General features: G+C 46.2%; 1 protein-coding gene across 2 annotated transcripts in view; it reads right to left on the bottom strand.

Annotated features, from left to right (window-relative positions):
- Positions 1-22,468, bottom strand: part of LOC144138741 (dermonecrotic toxin StSicTox-betaIC1-like) — a 43,308-nt gene that overhangs the window by 10,550 nt on the left and 10,290 nt on the right. For both annotated transcript variants that reach the window (XM_077671157.1, XM_077671156.1), the window contains exons 2-3: positions 12,941-13,169; positions 6,524-6,652 (exon numbers count right to left, since the gene is read on the bottom strand). In XM_077671157.1, coding sequence (XP_077527283.1) covers positions 6,524-6,652; positions 12,941-13,169 — 358 coding nt within the window. The remainder of the gene's footprint in view (positions 1-6,523; positions 6,653-12,940; positions 13,170-22,468) is intronic.

The following is a 22,468-nucleotide window of genomic DNA, read 5'->3' as shown; positions in this document are numbered from 1 at the left end:
TACCTGACCATTTGAACCATGTTCAGATTGACGGACTGAGTGTTAGTTCCGGCGTACCAGACCAACTGCCATCTGCTGCTTTCCACCAGTGCATGGACGAAGACCTTGACGCAACCCAACGATCACGACTTGCTGCATTGCTTCGGAAGTTCTGTTCGTCGTTTGATCACGCGCAAAGCTCGCTGGGTCGCACGTCCGTTGTCACGCACTCCATTGATACTGGTTCGCACGCCCCGCTTCGACAGCGCCCCTATCGAGTGTCACCGACTGAGCGCCAAACTATTGAAGACAACGTGACGGATATGCTCAAGCGAGGTGTTATTCGCCCTTCCAAGAGTCCCTGGGCTTCGCCTGTGGTACTTGTTCGGAAGAAAGATGGCTCCATTAGGTTTTGCGTAGATTATCGCCGCTTGAACACCATTACACGCAAAGACGTATACCCGCTCCCTCGCATCGATGATGCGCTTGATTGTTTGCAAGGAGCCGAATTTTTCTCATCCCTCGACTTACGATCCGGGTACTGGCAGGTCCCAATGGCGGAGGCTGATCGCGCGAAGACGGCATTCGTCACCCCTGATGGCCTCTACGAATTTAACGTTATGCCGTTCGGGCTATGCAATGCCCCAGCCACGTTTGAAAGAATGATGGACAGTCTTTTGCGCGGCCTCAAATGGAAGACGTGCCTTTGCTACTTGGATGATGTAGTCGTTTTCGCTCCAGATTTTGAGACGCACCTGGTTCGCCTAGAGCAAGTTTTGACGTGTCTCGCCGCGGCGGGACTGCAGCTCAATCTGAAGAAGTGTCACTTTGCCGCGCGCAAACTGACCATCCTGGGTCATGTCGTTTGCAAGGAGGGCGTTCGTCCGGACGAGACCAAGCTTCGTGCCGTCGCGGAGTTCCCGAAACCGACCACCCTAAAGGCACTTAGGAGCTTTATCGGGCTGTGTTCATATTTTCGGCGGTTTATTCGCAACTTTGCGTCCATCATTTCACCACTAACAAAGCTTCTCAGCAGCGACAACGGCATTTCGGCTTGGTCAGCATCCTGTGACGAGGCGTTTGCGACACTCCGTCGTCTGCTCACATCGCCGCCTATACTTCGACATTTTGACCCGTCTTCTCCAACAGAAGTCCACACAGATGCTAGTGGTATTGGCCTTGGTGCCGTGCTGGCGCAGCGGAAATCTGGCTTTGCGGAGCACGTCGTTGCATACGCGAGCCGGACGCTGACAAAGGCTGAGTCCAACTACTCAGTCACTGAAAAAGAGTGTTTGGCCATAATATGGGCATTGGGGAAGTTTCGCCCATACTTGTATGGCCGCCGATTTGACGTCGTCACCGACCACCACGCACTGTGCTGGCTGGCCTCCCTCAGAGATCCTTGTGGTCGCCTTGGTCGATGGGCTCTTCGGCTCCAAGAGTACGATATCAACGTCGTCTACCGTTCAGGCCGGAAGCACTCAGACGCGGATGCCCTCTCGCGCTCTCCGCTGCCGGCTGACGTGTCTCACCTCGCCACTACCGACTGCAGCTTGTCGTCTCTCAGTGCTACTAACATGTGCGCTGAGCAGCAAAAGGACCCATGGATAGCTTCCATGATCAGCTTCCTTTCCGGTGCGTCACCTGCCCGTGTATCAAGGGCCCTGCGACGGCAAGCTTCTCACTTTCAACTGCGCGACGAGCTGCTTTACCGCCGAAATTATTTCTCGGACGGTCGCAAGTGGCTGCTGGTTATTCCACGCCATTTGCGCGCAGATATATGCGCTTCATTTCATGACGACCCGACCTGCGCCCATGCTGGCGTCATCAAGACATACGAGCGACTCCGGCTCCGTTATTATTGGCGTGGAATGTACAACTTCGTACAGAAGTACGTTCGCTCGTGCCCGGAATGCCAACGCCGCAAGTCGCCACCTGCTCGCTCGCCCGCTCCACTGCAACCACTACCCTGCCCGGAAAAACCCTTTGACCGCGTTGGGATCGACCTATACGGACCACTGCCTTCTACAGCTTCCGGTAACCGGTGGATAATTGTTGCCGTTGACCACCTGACGAGGTATGCTGAAACTGCTGCACTGCCCGCATCCACGGCTCGTGACGTCGCCACTTTCCTTCTACGTCATTTTATACTTCGCCACGGGGCGCCTCGGGAGCTCCTGAGTGATCAAGGACGGGTCTTCTTGTCGGAAGTCGTGAAAGCGCTACTCGCCGAATGTCACATAGTTCATCGGACAAGCTCATCATACCACCCACAGACGAATGGGCTCACAGAGCGATTCAACCGCACCCTGGGCGACATGCTTTCAATGTATTTGTCATCGGACCACTCCAATTGGGACCTCGTGCTCCCATTTATAACGTACGCCTACAACACGGCCACACAGGCGACGACGGGATTTTCCCCGTTTTTCTTGCTTTACGGACGTGAGCCGACATGCGCCCTGGATACCATACTCCCTTACAACCGCGATGCCACAGAATACACACCGGTATCACAAATGGCGCAGCACGCCGAAGAATGTCGACAACTAGCCCGTTCTTTTACAACTGCTGACCAACAGCGCCAGAAGCATCGTCGTGACGACTCCACCGGTCCTACGACGTTTGATCCTGGTTCGCATGTGTGGCTTTGGGTGCCCTGCCCAACACCCGGTCTCTCCCAAAAATTGGTGGCCAAATATCACGGTCCATACAAGGTCATTGCCCGCACTTCGCCAGTGAACTACCTTGTTGAGCCCGTTACTCCGTCCTCGGATCTTCGCCGCCGTGGCCGTGAAACAGTCCACGTTGATAGGCTCAAGCCTTACTACGACCCGCTCGTGTCGACATCACCCTAAGTCGCCAGGTTGGCTCCTTCTGCACCGGGGGGTGATTGTAACGAGGGTAATGAACATATGCAATAGACGCAACATGCCATCAAGACATCGGGGTATGTGCCTCACCAGCATAGCCCATATAGGATTACGACCAATTCACACACGGGGATATGCGCCAAAGAGGTGTCAAAGAAGACGATGAACCACAGGACGTGCATGCGCCAGACACGAGCTTGGTGAACGCAACGCTCAGACCTGCGTTATCCATCGGCTTCGCTCCTGCGATTAAACAACGTCAACCGGCTACCGGCGTGTCGGCTGTCTTCTTAACAATATATATATTATATATATATATATATATATATATATATATATATATATATATATATATATATATATATATATATATATATATATATATATATATATATATATATATATATATATATATATATATATCTATAGGCAGTAAAAGAAAACTTCTCGATGAGCCAGAAAAAATACTTGAGCAAATGGTAGATGCACGATTAAAAACAAAACCAGTGGTTTACTGACGTTTCGACTGCGGGACCAGTCTTCATCTTGAGTAAGTTGAGTTACAAGTCCCGCAGTCGAAACGTCAGTAAACCACTGTTTTTGTTTTTAATCGTGCGTCTACCATTTTCTCAAGTATATATATATATATATATATATATATATATATATATATATATATATATATATATATATATATATATATATATACGTACATGCATACATACATACATACAGTAGCCGACTGTATTTTTTTTTCAGCTTTCCAAATTTGTTACTTGCTGACTGGCTGGATATTCTACACTTTCCCGACGAACCGCAGGTTGTCCCACATTAGTAATGTATGTGCACAAAGAATATTTCAAATAAACTAAATCCAAAAGGTCGATTTTTCGGACAAAATATTCCGCGGCAGAGCCTCGGTGGACTCCAGGACGACCCAATTTCGAATCCTAAGAACCTGGTCAGCTGCGGATGGTATGGCGATTGGCTCGACTCGCGCCAGGGTAACCTTCTTGGATCTTACGCCATATTTCGAAAGTTTTCTGTAGTGGGCAGCGACATATTGTTGTGCTGGGAGCTAACGGACGACGAGATCATGCGCAAAAAGACCGCGGTGCCGCAAAGCGACTCTCACTCAGAGGAAGACACTCGCGACCGCCCGTAACCGTCAACGTAGACATAGCCAACGCTTTGTTCTCCAAAGTTTAGGAAGGAAACGTGCCGCTTGCAGAGGTGCAAGCATGTTTTCTGCACGCGGAAACGCTCCACGTGCACGCGGCACCTTCTCGCACGAATGGCCAACGAATCGGCCTGAAGCGGCGCGGATCGAGGCAGCAACAGCTTGTCGCCGCTATGTAAAATAGCACTGATCGCCAAAAATGAGTTCCACATTTGACAAAAGTAGGTGTTATTGTGGAGTAAAATTGTGCTAGAGATTGTCGTTAGGTGGTATTTTGAAAGCGACCATAAAATATCTGCTTCGATGCTAAGCCTACATTCCTTTGCTCCGACTGACCCCGGTGGATGGTGAACTACTGGGCACTGCGGCAACAAGCACCTGCCTATTTGTGCGCGGTGCGGCGAACGGACGAAGAATAACGCTACCTGCAAGCAAGAATCGACACATGATGCGGAAGATATCTTAATCGCTAATCGCTACAGGCAATTCCCGCGGAAATAGTTTCACTTGCGAAAAAGGTGATGATGCTGTGGTAAAAAATTGCGTTAGTGATGGCCATTCCGCACTGTAATACTAGGTGCGGTCTAATATTTTCTGTGACGCTAAGCCTAAAAAACTCAACATCCGAGATAACCAGGCCGGCGGCGACATTTTGTGGTAGACCCCCTTTTAAAACTAGTCGTGCGCTAGAATGTTGCGTTTGGGCTCCCCTAACTTTTTTGGGTCTACGTTTATGTTTGTGCTTCTAGAACAGCTGAATAAAGCAAGAAGAAACATTGGTGTGTGAAATTTGTGCGTAAGGATTTACTACGTACGACTTTATGGATTTACGGCTTTGTCTTTCTGTTCTTCCGCCGAAATACACGGATAAAAATATTGCCGCGTTTGATGTTCAGAAGGTACGCAGGAGGTATAAAGCGAACCATGCATTGCAGGATTGGAAAAAAATTAGGCCACCTGGAGATAACACTTGTCAAGAATTTACACTTCCATGTGTGCAGCTTTTATAAACCAGTTTCACAAAGCAAGACGAAAACATGTTGAGGCCTTCGCATTTCGCGGTGCAGCATTGGTGCAGCCTGAACACAGAGAGGGCAAAACAAAGTCCACGTTTCATATCGCGTGCAGAATGCAAAATGGGCGTCATTAATTTCTCTCCGCTTTGAAATTTGCGTGCGCCGCCAGCTGATCTATACCATTCCAACATTGGTGCACATCCATTTGTTCACAGCACGTAACGTGTGCAGATAGAGATGTGATTTGTCAGAAGGGGAAAATTGTGTGAGAGGTTATGAACTTCATCTTGCCTAAAAAAAGCCCCTAATGCCATTCAATGGCAATATAAACAAGGTGGCGTCGAGCCATTTCTGCGTGAACTGGTAACCGATATTTTTTTGGTTCAGTTCTTGCAAGATGAAGAAATAGGGGTTGAGGTCGGGGTTCGCCTTTTGGCCAATTGCAGGGGTTTGGGATTGACATCTTGATAATATTATATATATATATATATATATATATATATATATATATATATATATATATATATATATATATATATATATATATATATATATATATATGTAGCGTTGTGGTTATCGCACCAGACCGGTATTCTGGTGGTCGTGGGTTCGGATCTCAACTGGCGGGCATTTTTCCTCCACTTTCTTTTTTTCTTTCCAAATTCTTTATCTGTTTCAATGACCTACCACATCCTCCCCTTTTCTCTCCGAGGTTTCCTTGACTGCCAGTATTCTCTGGTTAACTCGACTTTGTACACTCGAAATAACGATTCAGTCGAAACTTTTTTTTTGCCAGGAATTTACCTCACATAGGCGCCTTGTATTTGCCCCCTTCCCCTTTACCTCGAAACGTTTTTGGTGAAGTCCGGGGATATTTCAAAATATGGGCAGACACAGCACAATGTAAGGTCCACTACAAGCAGCCGCTAAGGTCTTCGTTCTCATGCTTTGCTCCCAGAACGCGCCGAATGTGGTCGTGAACGGCAAATATACGATGTTCGAGGTGTATGTTCCTGTTACCGGGACACTGTTTTACATTGTTGAGAGAGCTGTGCACAATTTAGCTGATCATGATGACGAAGAGAAGCCTCTAGAAGTGCCACAACATCAGAAACAACAAAGATGCGACGCGTGCAGCTCGAGAACGCTTTTCTGGGAGCAGATTCGGACGCGAAACAGGCAATCATAGCAAAGTTTTTCCTTCCGGAATAATACAAATTCGTTTTTCCCGCGAACTTTTTGCCTTTATACAAAAGTTTTCTTGTGAAGTGGAGCTTTTCATACCAGCATTAGCTCTTATTTCGTTGTCCTGGCCGCAAATGTTCGGAATTTCGTTTAATTTAAAGCGCCACTGATCTGGAATTTTTCAGCGGATTTTATGACTTGAGTTAATGAGGGAATACTGTATATATACATTGAACACTTTGAGTGATTGGTAAACATTTTGTTTCGCTAGGAACAGTCCATATTCTTACCACCTCTCCAGAGAAATCTTTCCAGTATTTTGGCGATATCTGCGCCAGCCTGGTGATGGTATTCTTCAGGAACACTTGAGGGATACAGCGCCAGATACAGGAGTGCAACTTGGCCCTGAAACTTGCCTACTGTAGAAGTGGAGACAGGTAACACAACAATTCAGTTGGTAAAAACGAAATACGCTACGCTCTCAAAATACAATACTCTTACAGAAATACATGAGGAGAAGCCCTTGCTTACTACCTTTTTATCCAAAATCGTTTTGCATATAGCTGCGCAAAATATTCACGTGTCTCTTACGTTCTGCAGACCGCCCCAAGTGACCAACAAAAAGTATTTTGAAAAAGGTATTTCCGAAGAAGCCACTTGGTATTTTAATTAAGCTTCATCATCACCAGCCTATCTACGCCCACTGCAGGGCAAAGGCTTCTCCCATTATTCTCCAATTACCTCGGTCCTGAGCCAACTGTGACCAATTTATCCCCGCAAACTTCTTGATCTCATCTGCCCATCTAACTTTCTGCCGCCCCCTGCAACGCTTGCCTTCTCTAGGGATCCACTCTGTTGTCCTGGCCGCAAATGTTCGGAATTTCGTTTAATTTAAAGCGCCACTGATCTGGAATTTTTCAGAGGATTTTATGACTTGAGGTAATGAGCGACCCCTTAACGACCAGCGGTTATCTTGCCTTCGCAATACATGCTCTGCCCACGTCCATTTCTTCTTCCTAATTTCTACTAATATGTCTTTAACACCAGTTTGTTCCCTGACCCACTCCGCTCCCTTCTTGTCCCTTAATGTTACACCTATCATTTTCCACTCCATTGCCCGCTGAGTCGTTCTCAATTTAAGTTGAACCCTCTTAGTGAGCCTCCAAGTTTCTGCCCCGTAGGTGAATACCGGTAAGATGCAGCTGTCATACACTTTCTTCTTCAGCGACAATGGTAGGCTGCTATTCATCATCTGAGAATGTCTGCTATATGCACCCCACCCCATTCTCATCCTTCTAATTATCTCTGCCTCATGGTTGGGATCTGGGGTCACAACTTGGCCTAAGTAGATATATTCGCTTACCACTTCCACTGCCTCGCCACCTATCTCAAACCGCTGTGCTGTCCCGAGGTTATTGATTATTACTTTAGTTTTCTGCATATTAATTTTCTGGCCCACGGTTCTACTCTGTTCGCCCAGTGCGGAAAGCATGCTTTGCAATTCGTCCCCCGAGTTAATTAGCAGGGCAACGTCATCAGCGAATCTGAGGTTACTGAGGTCCATTAACCCTCACTCCCACCTGTTCGCAATCCAACCTTCAGAATACTTCTTGTAAACATGCTGTGAATAACATTGGAGAGATTGTGTCTCCTTGTCTGACACCCTTCCTTATAGGTATTTTACTGCTCTCCCTATGGAGGATGGTGGTAGCTGTGGACCCATTGTAGATATCCTCTAGTATTCTTACATAATGCTCATCTACCCCCTGGTTCCGTAATGCCTGAATGACTGCTAGGTTTTCGACCGAGTCAAATGCTTTCTCATAATCTATGAAGGCTATATATAGGGGTTCAGTATACTCAGCGCACTTCTCTATCACCTGATTGATCGTGTGGATATGGTCCATTGTTGAATAACCTTTACGGAACCCTGCTTGTTCTTTAGGTTGACTGAAATCTAAGGTTGCAGAAATTCTGTTAGCGATTACCTTGGTAAATACCTTGTAGACGACTGACAGTAAGCTGATCGGCCTGTAATTTTTCAAGTCCTTCATGTCGCCTTTCTTATGGATTAGGATGATGTTCGCGTTCTTCCAAGACTCCGGTACCATTGCGGTCATTAGGCATTGCGTATACAGGTTTGCCAGTTTTTCAAGTACAATTTCTCCGCCATCCTTCAGGAGGTCTGCTGTTATCTGATTCTAACCAGGTGCTTTGCCCCCTTTCATTTCTTTCAAAGCCTTCCTTACTTCTTCGGTCGTTACTGGTGGGATGTCTATCTGCTCTGAACTACTGTCTCGTTCGGCATTATTCTGTATGTCCCGGCTACTGTACCCTGTAGAACTCCTCGGCCACTGTGACTATTTTATCCCTATTTGTGATGACATTGCCTTGCTTATCCTTAAGTGCATACATCTGATTTTTCCCCACGCCAAGACGTCTCTTCACTGCTTTCAGGATACCTCCGTTCCTTGCAGCGTATTCGATCCTCTCCCTATTATACTTCCGTATGTCAGCTGTCTTACGCTTATTGATTAACTTCGAGAGTTCCAATAGTTCTATTCTGTCAGCTGCGGTAGAGATTCTCATGGTTTGCCGTTTCCTGATTACATCTTTCGTCGCCTGTGAAAGTTTACCAGTATCCTGTCTAGCCATAGTGCCCCCGACTTCTACTGCCCACTCCGTCATAATGCGTGTAAGGTTGCCGCTGGCTTCCTGTGTCGTAAGCTCGGCTTCCTCGTTAAGAGCAGAATATCGGTTCTGCAGCGTGATCCTGAATTCTTCTACTTTACGTCTTACTGTTATCTCTTGATGATGATGATGGTTGGATGTTTATGGCGCAAGGCCAACTGGGGCAACGAGCGCCAAAACAATTACTGGTTGCTCATTTATCGACTTATTTCGTACTTGCTTGCTGCGGTGCCTCCTCAATTGTAGCCTAATTTGAGATCTCACCATACGGTGGTCATTATACCGTACCCTTCCGAGCACTTCCGCATCCTGCACGACGCCAGTGTTATCGCATATTACCAAGTCTATTTCATTTTTGTGCTCCCCATTCGGGCTCCTACAGGTCCACTTCCGACTCTTCCTTTTACAGAAGAAGGTATTCATTATGCGTAGGTTATTCCGTTCTGCAAACTCAACTAGTAGGTCCCCCCTGCTATTTCTACAGCCCAGACCATAGTTCCCAACCGCCTTGTCTCCAGCCTGATTCTTGCCTACTTTATCATTGAAGTCCCCCATAACTACGGTATACTGTGTTTTTACTTTAGCCATTGCCGATTCCACATCTTCATAGAAGCGTTCCACTACTTGGTCATCGTGGCTGGATGTGGGCGCGTAGCCCTGCACCACCTTGAGCTTGTACTTCTTATTGAGCCTAATTACAAAACCAGCTGCCCTTTCGTGAATGCTATAGTATTCGTCTATGTTGCCAGCTATGCTTTTATTGACTAGAAATCCCACTCCCAGTTCTTTTCTGTCCTCTAGGCCACGGTAACATAGGACGTGTCCATTTTTCAGCACCATAAAGGCTTCGCCTGGCCTCCTTACCTCGCTAAGCCCTATTACATCCCATTTAATGCCCTCTAATTCCTCGAACAACACCTCGAGACTTGCTTCGCTAGATAAGGTTCGCGCGTTAAACGTTGCCATGTTCAGATTCCATTGGCGGCCTGTCCCAATCCAGGGATTCTTAGCACCCTCTGCTGCGTCACAGGTCTGACCGCCGCCGTGGTCAGTTGCTTCGCAGCCGCTGGGGACTGAGGGCCGTTAGTTAATTGGCGTATTCATGGGAGGTTGTGGCCGTTACTACACCAGGGTGGCCAATCGTGCTCTGGTGAGGGGGTGCATTGCCGGCAATGGTCGCCGGGGTCAGGCCGCACCCCAAGCCCCTTTGTGCAATTCCATCAATCCGCGGATTTTTTTTTAATCTGGTTGGAATTGTCCGGCACCGGGATTCGAACCACAGTCCTTCTGCACGCGAGGCTGGTGTTCTACGTCTACGCCATCGCTGCATCCCGCTTAATCGCTGCATCGCTGCATCGCTGCAATTAAGCTTATTTGCGGCTATAGAATGAAAATGCACAGAGTCAGTTCCATTTATAATCTTCTGCTTAACTGTTGTCTCTTCCCTTCTTCCAACAAAAACTAAATACCTTAAATTATCATACCAATGAAAACACATGGACCCATTCTGTAAAACTGAGAGTTATAGCCGAGTCGTTCAATGCTTATCTGAGGCCCTATTCTCGACTGCACAAATTGCCGGCAATTCAGGCAATTTTCCGGAAGTCTTTTCTGATTGGCTTTCAATTTTGGTCACGTGCTTCCGGTTGACAAAGCGGTTCTGTGTGCTGTCGTCATTTTGACGTTTCATGTCGTCTACGAACACCAGTTCTAAAGTTTGCCTTATTTCTCGTTACTAAAGGCGCATAATTCTTGGCCGGCAATGAAAAACTAGACTAAATGCAGCGGACATGACAACGTAAGCCTGTCTTTGCTATTCAACAACAATACTGCTTGTAATACACACCCCCTCTGTGATTGGCTAAAAAGGCGTGACGTAATTTAAACAGTTGGCGGGAACGATTACGTCATGCATTGGCAACTTCAGCCTGCGTAAAAGTGACGTAATGCTACGTAACAGCTTGAAAATGGCGGCTGTTTTTGTCGCAAAATACAAGCAAAATAGGGCACAATATTGCCCCGGCTTACGGCGCCGCGAAATGTGCGGCAATTTGCAGCAGGCGCAGTTTCGCATGCGCGCTGTTTAAAACATGTTTCCTACCGAAACAAATTATAGTTTCAACTGCTTCCAAGTCAGCGATCATGGAACATACAAATACCATGCAGTATTTTGCTTTTATGTTTGGCAATGAAATAAAAATGACTTGTTTGGCGTAACCGCAACATAAGAGGGAAGTACAAGCCTCTCCATGACAAAGAGAACCCAATGCATGGCATTTGTCCATACTTGTCCTAGTAAGCTGTTGGGTCACATGATCGAACTCAAGAGAAAAATAACAATGAAAAGTGACTATTTAGTTCATTACAGCGCTGATTGCAGTCGAGCTTGACGAATGAGTGAATCGGCGACATCGGTGCGCTCCGCGGTTATCAGGCGTAGCCCTTCGCGGCTCTTATGTGTCATACAAGCGATGGTCGCGGCCGTCTTTTTCTGTGATCACGCCATAAGCTTGTAACATAGCAGCAGACGATGGCGTGGCGGCGGTGGCGGCAGGGAAGGTGATAACGCAACAAAGCTTGCATTGAAGCAGAGAGCCCAGCTATGATAATAAAAGCGATTGAAAGAAATAAATAGATACGGTAAAAAAAATTGTGTGATGTTCTTTAGCTCGACAACCGCCTTTCGCTCGCTTTTGGAGGATCAACGTTACTCGATCGCTTTGTGGTGTTGGCGTCAAATTTGACCTCCAGAAATGTGTTTTTCTTGTCAGCCTCAGCTACCGTCTTAATTTTTATAGTACATGCCAAGTGTTTTTATATCTTTCTTGCACAATATTTGATACCTTGGTAGCGATCTTTATGAGTGACTCGTCAAATTACACTGCATGTCGTCATAGCTATAGGTGCAGCACGTCACTGATTCCTTACGTCGTGTTTACGCAAAAAACATGGGCGAAATGCCGGCAATTTGTGCAGTCGAGAATAGGGCCCCTGGTCTATAAACTCCCGGCCAAGTTTCGTACGGGGACAAAGGCTACCGCGAGTGGCGCCACCACAGATCGGAGGGCATCGGGCGGCCGCTGCTGCTCTGTAGCCAGACCGGCAGGGACGAACGCAGTAGCAGCATGCCCGTTCGCAGCAACTTTTGTCGCCACTCACAAACTGATAAGTTCATTTGAGCTGCCCACGACACGTAAAGCGAACGCGCACTGCTGATAAGGCGGCGAACGTCTGTTTTATCTTACTCCGTGATCCGTTCCCTGCCAAACGCGCTCTGACCAAGCCCCCGCTGCCGTCCGATCGACACCAGCGATACGGCGCGGCAGCGTACGAAGCTCTCCCATAGCGTGATGAGGAAGTTCCGTGACCAGAAAGGCATTGAAAGACTCTGGTTATAGTAACACTGTTCAGTAACACCATATATTATCGCGCAATAAAGTTCCAGACAAAAACAGCGCCATTTCTACACACCCAATTGTAGAGGTACCACTGGTTTCCTACAGTGGCATAAATAGCGCTGTGTCATGCATAAATCCTACATGCGAAGATGGAAGAAACATATAAACTGGAAAATGCGGGTTTCGTCATTAAGGAGACTCAACACAAACACTTTATCAATGATGCATTAGGAATTTCCTACCCCCCAGCATGCGAAGTAGTGCTGCTCGCCCTACAAAGTTGTTCTACTTTCAACACAATGATATTAAATACGAGATATCGCACAGTGACCTCCCTTATGTCAGCGGTAGCACACGTCGAAGCCGCTACTTCGGACGGCACCTGCTTACAAGGTACACTGCTGACATTTGTTCTTGTGCCATAAAATGCGCCACAGCACCTTTTTATCATGAAGTTGCAATGCATGCTCGGTTCAGGTACTGCGACGGGTAGTTACCACTTCTCTGGACCCTTTGGTAAAAGCCGTAGACGTGATATCTTGACCGTTGATACAGGAAATATTTCTCTAAAAACCGGGCCGCGAAATCAAGATGGCTATCAAACGACTGTGGGCTTACGGCCAGACGAGATCTTGGTGAGGTAATCCTCGATTGTCGAGACTCTCGTGCAAGTCCGGAAGCAGTCGCAAGGCGGGCCGTGGTACATGTATTGCGGTCTTCCTTCTGGGCTAAATGTCACATCCGCCTGTAGCGCGTTGGCGCCATCTTCCAAGAAGACGTTCACATCGTACAGGGAGTTTACCATGTTTCCAATGATGTAAAATGGCCTCTGCGCTGCAAGTGCAGTCTGCAAAAGAACGCCAATGAAATCTGCATTAGAAAGCTCCATATCAATGCACAAAGAGCGGAAGGTCAAGATAAATTTGGCAAAAAATCTTTGCTGGGTAGAGTCGCCTTTGGTGTTCGGCAGTAGCGTAAAGGAAGGTGGTAATTAGGTATCAGCATATCATGGCAAATCCAAACAATAAGAAAACCACATATACTATTCGCATATAAACTGCACCCAGAGACATTTCTACTGCCGTGTTCGCTGCCATCTTAGGCGGAAACTGCAACCTAATGTTTCCGCTGGAGTTCATCTAGGAAACTTATAACTTTTAAAATTTCCCTGCTTTCGCACGAAAATATGATCGAATGTGAAAGCGCGGAATCCCTTGCGGAAATGACTAACGCCACGAGCGCCGAGCACCTCATTGGAATAGCAATCGAGGGGGAACAAAATGAATGATTTGAGGTAGAAAAGATTTGGTAACGACGTAAGACGCGCGAAATGGCCTGATAATCTTGATTCTTGGTTTGTATGAGATGAGGCCTACCAAGGGCAAAGAACACCGAAGAATGCTGTAACTATACCAAAATGGCCAGGCGGGAAATTTTTGTCAAACGGTTTAAAAGTGTTTAAAGTACCAATAACATAGCTGCTGTATGGTGCCATTTTGTAGACTAATATTAAAATTGCTGGAAACGCACGTACAATTACCACTTTATTGTGCGAAGGTTGTGAATATGCGTGTTATGAATACTAAAGCAAAAACTATGTCTCTCTCAATTCACGCCTAATAGAATACATGGTATCGTTAATCAGAGATATGATGAGCGCTTTGAAATGAGTTACAATTTTTGGAAATGTTTCTGGCGTCTTGTGTTCAGTGCGTTACATTAGATTTGAATGTGAATGACTAATAGGTTTTCCATGCAGTTGTGACAGTGAGGTATTGAAGATCCTGTGAGCAGTGGCGATTGTGTTGCATGTGTGTGGCCTAGCCGTAACCTAAGTAAACGAACTTCGATAAATTAATTTCGTGGGTCAGCCGCGTATGTGGAAAGTGTGAATTTATTTATTTCAATTTGCTGCCTATCTGTGCGCTCCATTCTGTTTGCCATGACTTGAGAGGTTGTTTTTCGTGCGTGGCTTGAGGACACAGAACGAAATTGTTCTTTCCACACTGTTCTTAGAAGAACAGTTTAGACAGATCCACTTCGCTCGCGAGGATGACAGAGTAGCCCGAAACCAGCATATTCCTAACTCCACATTTCAGCAATATGCGGACATAATGGTCGTGAAAACAAAATTGTTAGCATGTTTTTTTGGCAGGCTTTTTGTGCGACAGTTCACGTAACCCATTAATAGAATCCGTACAAATGATAGGTGTGTGGAATTGATGTTAAAAATGTTAGTTACAACGAGAAACACTGCATGCCTCCGCCGTAAAAATGCTGCTATATGCATAAAAATGAGTAATTACACTAAATTTTGGGTAATGTGCAGTACGGGGCACAGTTGCGCCAGTGTTAAGAGCGGTACTGTAAAATGTTGCACCCTGATATTCATCCTGCAGAGACGTGAGATGCAGCACAGTCACACTTGTGTGGTCTCAGTTTATGTCGATATGGAAAGACTACGACAAGGCGCGCCTGCGGACTACGACAAGGCACGCCAACGCCGCGTGACATTGTGAGTTACTAAAATGATATGCATTTAAAAGGACAAGTCAAACATATACGTTCGCACCTTAAACGAGAGGCTGGCATCATCTGTGCCCATTATCGACATGCTATCTAACAACGCTGCTGGATACGGCCTCAGCGCTCTGATAAGGCTACCTGACACCGTTTAGGAAGGGGGCGCTTCGGCTAGAGTTTCCCAGTGTTGACTCCTCCATCCAAACAAAATTGTAAGGAGCGAAAGGGACCACATAGACAAAATACTACGAATCTGTGTTGGTGTTCCGAATACCACTTCTACTGCGGGGAGCACGAGAGGAAGTAGACGATTACCGCTCCCACTTTCGGTCACACTAACTATAGAGTTTTAGTAGTCCGTCTGTTTCGTCGTGTACGTAGTTACCGTGTTGACCGGGACCCGTCTGGGCACTTGTACATTCAGTGAAAGTCACAGTTGGGCTAGTTGGTGTTGATGTATCGCAAGTAGCGCTTGAAACTGGCCGACAGAAGAGAAGACATAAACGAATTGGGACAGCCTTGTAGAATTTCTGAGTACGAACAACCCCGGTACGCGCCAAATGTTCAGCATCAATGTTGAGGATCGGTATTACTCTATTCCTCACGATGAACTCATGTATTGTGCGAAGACGTGCATTACCGAAGAAAATGCTGAAATGAAGTTTGCTAATAATTGAGGTGTCCCTATAAGTGGTTTTCTCGAAATCCTGTCTTTTTACTTACAGTCCAACTTTGTAGAGTGGAATGGGGGGTTACATTTGCAGAAAACCGGGAAATGCATTGGTTCTAAGGTGGCTCCAGTCCTTAGCAATATTTTTGCAAAACCTGTGCGGATTGGCTTTCTAATTAGTGAGATTCGTGGATAACTTTCTTGTGTTTGTGGAGAACTGCAATGTATCGCGCCAAGCCGTTGATGTGCTAAAATTGTTTAAAAAGTAGTCTTGCACTGACTTTCACGTTTGAGCTGCCGACAAAAGGATGCCTACAATTCCCTGATTTGCGCTTTTACTTGGAACCCGCGCATGTCTGCTGGGAGTATTGCCCTATATCTTCGAAACCACTTATAAATTTCAGGTCGGGGCACTCTAAATTGGTGAAAAGTAGAATAGCCTTTTCTCTGCTAAGGTCTGCGGTGTTTAAGTCCTGTTTGCATAAAACTGGAAATAGTTTCCAGGCGCAGATAACCAGGCTTAACGCCTCCGAGTTCCCTGAGCACATAACACACAAGACTGCCCATAAGTTAATTAAAGTGGAGGGTGCCTCAGCGCAATCTAGGAAAGATGGTCTTGTTGCAGAAAAAATGAAAACCGCTGTGATTCCCTATATTCACCGTTTGTCACAAGGTTTGTAGAATGTTGCCGGCAGTTATGGGGTTAGAGACTGCTCCGAATAAACTTGGTAAGTTGTGTAAAATTGTGGAAATAAAGTTGTCCGGCCAGAAGCCTGAGAGATAATGCAATGTTAGGCATGCTTCGCCATTTGTCTCGTGCAACACGGCAACTGTGTACTCATTGCCATTATCATGTGATAAAGTATCTATTGGCCAGTCAGGCAGGTGCATCAATGTTCGACTGATGGAACACCAGAGGTCGCTCAAGAACAACACTCGTGCACATATCACTCGACATTGCGCGACCCACAATGATAAGGACCAGGCACAATGCTGTCCATTTTTTTAAATACCAGCCTGCTGTGGCGAAACAATCACCAATTGGCACGTGAGTTAATTGAAGCTTTTTATATAAGAAAGCACGATGATAAATGTGTCAGCCACGCGTCGGTGGCACTACATGAAAAGGAATTTCTGTTCTTATCAAATGCTTTAACTTAGGTGTTTTGCGGGTTGTTTGTTGAATATGCACAGTGTAATCTTGTGTTTTTTGAATCGTAATCCTTTAACGCTTGTGTTTATCAAACTGCACTTTCGGGGTTGACCTGGACACGTGTCCATTCTGATCATATATTTGTGTTTATGCGTAATAAAATCACTTGAGAGTTAGCGCCACCGTGTGTATCTTCTCTTCAGTCGTCCCTTTTCAAGCGCTACTTACGATACTTGTACATTCGTCGCTACAGGGGGATTAGTTCCGCGGGTGGGCCTTTGCCATGTCCGCGCATTCGTCACGGTGGGGTGCGCCTCCTCGCTCTTCCTGCTCGCCCTTCCGCGCGCGCAGGCGCAGTCGGGTCCCGGTCAACACGGTAACAACGTACACGATGGAACAGACGGACTGCTAAAACTCTCTAACGTCCCAAGCAACTGCGTCCTCTAACGAGGTACAGCAGAATTCCACTAGCTGTCGCCTACCTGTCCAAAGCGAACACGTCCAATTTCCAAATACCCAAGCCCCGCTCCTTTCAGCACCATCCTGGATGCTCTCTATAAAACAAAAGCTACCTCTGTGCTTGGCTTTAAGCAAAAGACACATAATAACAGCAGCCCCAAAATTTCTTTGCTTGTTGTTTACTAAATAAACGACACAGAGCCCACACGCACGTGGTCTCTGATATTTCAGGTACGACGGCGGCTACATCACTGGCGGTCAGAATCTGGATCCCATCGACGAGAACTACCATTTGCTTCCTACTTAGTCACCAGACATTAATGATGGCAAAAGAGCTGGTTGGGCTGCAGGCACCTTATCATTATATCATAAACCGTCGAGACAATAAATGGACTTCATTAACTGATTCGTAGTCACCACTTGTGGGTTTAGCGTAACGAGGGTCTCGAGAAATGTAGCTAGTGTGCAGTTCAAAGACATCAGTAGAATCATTTTTGTAATAAAAGCGTCGGCAGAAAGCGCACCGGTCTGGTTCAGATCATTGCGAGTTTTGTGGCTTTTGTTCTACTGAGACATTTTTATAAACAATAAATGGTCTTGATGGCTTTTTCTGCGCTTGTTTTTTTCTTTGCATGGTTTCTCGCGCCACATGATATATTTTTATGTATAATGAAACTCTACACAGTGCTGCGCACACCTGTCAACGTCTGCTCACCCCAGACTGCACACAATCACATGTAAAAGCGGCATGGAAGCCCTTTCAGTCCAGGGTGTTTCATTTTGAAAAACGTTTTCCCGGATGTTTTTACCCTTTCGACCCTATAAGGTTATAAGGCAGGAACTTTGCTTGTAGTGCAAGTAATTAGCGGTCTACATGAACCGAAAAAAGTTTCGCTAGTTTTCATAACTTTTGAAAAGTACTGTGCCCAAAAACGTTTTTTGGGGATTTTTTTACCCTTTCGACCCTATAAGGTTACATGATAAGAATTTAGCTTGTAGAGCAAGTAATTAGCGGTTTATATGAACAAAAAAAGTTCTGCCAGTTTTCCTAACTTTTGCAAAGCGCTCTCCCACATACAAAAAAATATATGTGGTAGGGCAAGTATATTTAACTTGACGGCTGTATCATCAAAGTCGAACTTCAATCGTTCAGGCCTCCCCGGACGTGTGACTGGTCTCCACTGCAACACTGCCTTTTTCTATCGTTAATCTGTAAAAAAAAGCAAAGAACGGTGATTCGTATCGATATCCCAAGAGGCACGCTTGGAGAAGTGTGTCCCAGAAGAATAGGTGTCTCAGTTTCGTTCTCGATGTTGTAGGGCTATTTTGAGTAATGTCCTAACTTCAGGAGACAGGGTCACATGAAAAATTTCTATAAACACTCATTCAGGAGACAAAAGGTAAGCAAATGAATAATTTGATAAACAAAAGTTTATAGAGAACTTATTCAATTTTTAAAAATTTCTTGATCGCAAAGGAGGTGAAAGTGCTGAAATGGTGCTTCAGTCGACCGGCGTGTTGTTTATCGACTGTTCTTATTATTGCGACGACACGTAGTTGTAATGGAGAACTGGCCTGCACACTAACCAAATTTCTACGTAATGTGGCATCACTACCGAAAGAACAGGTAGAAAAAATACATTTTCTGCATACGGAAGCAACACAAAAGTCGTTAGAAAAGTTGTCGTTATGTCGAAAACCACGGGCACATGCCCTTATCGAGGCGTAGTACAAAACGCTTTTGCAACCTTCAGCGCGCGTTTTCGGTCCCTGTAGAAACAACTGTTAGGACCCGTGCACTCACAAAATTTCTGATAATTGTCGGCTGAGATAAATGTATGCGAACTATGTTTAAAGAAGCGTTGATGCCTGATTGCCGCACTTTTGTTGGAACATTGGTCGGTCACAGTTTTACAGCTTCTAATTTATTCAATTAATCAAAGGTCATCCAATGAGCACGAAAATAAAGCTTTATCTGGAAGTGAGACTACAAAGTCATGCACTACGAAGTGAGACGACTACGAAGTCGTCTCGAAAAAAGGAGCACTGCATGTGTGCATGTGACAGTCCGGTTTATGGAAGCGATCAACCTTGTGCATCACTCGCTGATTTATGTGGCACTGTCACTGTTGGCACTGGTTTAGTATAAAACGGCGTAGTTGATGCTCGCAGAGAAAGGGCATATTGGCAAAGCACTTGTCGTAGAGATTCCTGAGGATGCTAACATACTTAGAATGCGAATCCGAAAACCCGGTTGTTAATCCTAATAATCTGCCATTGAACTCTCCGCTGCACTTGGTGGTCACTTTCTTCAGCCCGCCAGCAGCCCCATGGAGCACTTTTTAAATATCGTTCCGCTCACCCACCATCACCAAAAGCATCAGGTTCGCCCTCGTCGGTATCTTCATTCCTCAAGGCGGCCCGTATTGCGCATGTGGCAGTGGCATATCATCGTGAGATGCTGTGTTTTCCTTACCCAGAGCGCAGCGTTGCCTTTTCTAAGCCTCCTCCCGCACTGCGGGTTCCCTTTCTCTGCGCAAGATCCCCGCTCGCACTTTGATTTTATTTGCCGTTTTGTGTACATTTCAGCTGAACCCTGCAACACATGTTCATGGTCGTTCCAACCCTCAGAAAGCGTCTTCTGAGTGGTGAATAAACGGCCAAATAAATAACTTGCGTTAGTAAACCGATAAATGAATCAATTTTTATTATTAGATGATTGCGATACCTAACATCTTCGGTGGTTTCAACTCGTCTTTGTGACCGTCCGAGAACTTTTGTTGTCGAGTCACCAATGCATATTTACAGACGGTGCAAGTGTAAGATATGTTCAGAGCCAACTATCCGACATACAAGTGGTGCGTTGTTAGAAGAAGCATCTAAATGCAGTTCCTAATTCACTCCGGGCCCGACGTAATCGGTTTGAGAATTAGCTAACCCCTTTCTAACGTTTGCGCACCAAAAAAGTGACAGGGAGACTGTATTCCCCCGCAAATAACTTACCCGTCCGGAGCGCAGGACTTGTGATACTGGCATCGCGAAACCAAAACGCGGGATTTATTATTGAGTCTTAAGGGTTAAACAGCTTGCTCACTCGTCAAAATTCATAGTAGGTGGCATCTAGTAATCTAATTACGGGTCAATAGGTACTTATAGCTCCAAACACAATCATCGTTTCGATTGAGCTCACGTGACACTGCAGTCAGAGACTACTGCAACATAGGAATCTGAAATGTCCCACCTCGAAGACCCAAACTTCCGCACAATTGTTATCCGCTTTTCGTATTTCTTTGCATTTATGACATGCTGACACACACTAAACCTAACACGTGTCGGTAACAATGGCTGTTGCCATGGTTCTGAGTAAGAAGTGGTAAAGTCGGAAGACCTTCATAGAAGCATGATGCAGAATATCAGTTACTCGGTTTCGGTCACTTTTTGAGTCACCTGCGATTCATCGTAGCGCTGTGCGGGCTCCACATTCGGAAGGTTGGCCGGGGGGGGGGGGGGGGGGGGGGGGTTGTGAACTCGTAAATGATTTTAATTTGTTTTGATGATGAAGATGATAGCTGGTGGTTAATGGCGCTAACCCAACGAGGGCAAAGAGCGTCAAAACCAGTGGTTTAATTAAGAGGGTTATCAACATTAAAAGCATTCAGAAACCGAACACGTAAAATCACAGTGAAGATGGCTGGTGCAGAGGGCCTGGTTGTTAGTGTGCGGGATAAAATATCAGGGGCAAAATTTAAATCTACAAGGAAATGAAAAGTGCGCTGATGAGAAATTATGTGATACCCAGCTTAAGGTAGGATGGGTATAGTGAAATATGTTTCTGTCCATTTGTAGGAAGCGTTTAATTCGTGCTGTGTGGAGCGTGTTGCACTGAATGGGGATTTGAATTACGAATAGGCCCTTTCCACACCTGCTACACAGGGGTCGGTAGGAGTCTCTAAGCAGGAACGAGTGAGGTGCATGTGTACGGCCTATCTGTATTCTGGGTAAGGCGACCTCCGTTTGTCGGTTGCATGTGTCTGTGGGGTATCGCCCCAATCATCGCATGATTACTTGTAGCTTGTCCTGTTTGTTGACTCTATACTGCTACCACGTTTTTTGAAGGTTTTTGGACACGCTATCTGTGCCGAAATTCGGTGTTAGCGTTAGTGATTTTCATCCTTACAATTAACGCATTTGGCTCAACTACTTGTGAATATTTCCATCTGACCTTTTTTTCCTTGTAGGTTTTCCTTGTAAGACACTCCCCGGCCTGGCACTCGGCCCTTGTGTTGGACTACAACGCTTGGGTGGTTCACCGGCTTGCACGGAAAATTACTCCTATGGAAAGGGGCGCCTGCAAAAACGCAGGAATTTTTACCGCAGCGATGGCTCATAGGTACAGCACTCGCCTCGTATGCCGGAGGTACTGAATTGAAAGCTTGGTACCTCCGGGCACCCACTGCTTTCTTTAATGGGTACAGGCTCCCTGGTCGAGTGCGGACCTTTGAAAGGGGTGAAAGAGTCTGGCGGCATGTCCTGCCACACATAGTTGCGAGTTGAGCGTCAACCGTGGCTGTGGAAGGCACCATGTGCATTCGTGTGCCTTGGTGGCGCCGGGCACCAACCGGTAATATAGGCACAAGCGAATCTCCGGCTTGGCTCCCGGCTCTCGCGTGGGACTACAACGCTTCGGAAGTTCACCTGGCTTGCACGGGAAATCGCCAATATGAAAGGGTCGGCTGCAAAAAACGCAGGAACCTTTTTTTGCTTCACATGTTATTGTTCTCCCCTGCTACTAGTCCCGCATTCCTCGGGCTTGTGGGGTGGTTCCGTGGACAGTGTTCCGGTTTCGTGGCGTGAAAGTCGAGGGTTCTATTACCGTGACCTACCCAACCACATCTTCTTCTTGAGACGCGCACTCCCGTAACCAGCTGGCGGGAGCCTTTCATCCTCCCCACTTTCTCTCACACTTCAACATTTTTTGGTGCAACGGAGAGATAACACTCGGCCTCAACAGCCCTGCTGTTAAAAAAATCCTTTACAGCCACGCCTCACACTTCATCTGGAGACGCAGAGCAATTTGTTTTCAACTGCGAAGTTTCTGAGGAAGCCTGTATAGCTTTCCTTTGTAGCCGTTTGGCTGCATTCAGGTGGATGTCAAACTTTCCTTGGCAGAAACTTACTCCACCTTGGGGATTTCCCCTAAATCTGGTCGAAGAGAACATTCCTGTACCTGTATAGCTCCACGTTGTGCTATCCTTCGCGTAGAGTGGAAGCCAAATTAAACGCTTGCCCTCGACGTGATCCTAGCGTTTTAACAATGTAAATTTAGGCTTGCTTGACGAGC

The sequence above is a fragment of the Haemaphysalis longicornis genome, unplaced genomic scaffold, assembly GCF_048455015.1.
Source record: "Haemaphysalis longicornis isolate Haplotype H1 unplaced genomic scaffold, Haemaphysalis longicornis Haplotype H1 scaffold_5, whole genome shotgun sequence".
In the NCBI taxonomy this organism is placed as follows: Eukaryota; Metazoa; Arthropoda; class Arachnida; order Ixodida; family Ixodidae; genus Haemaphysalis; species Haemaphysalis longicornis.
The sequence above is the reverse complement of the archived record's forward strand: the minus strand, read 5'-3'. Positions and strand labels throughout refer to the sequence as shown.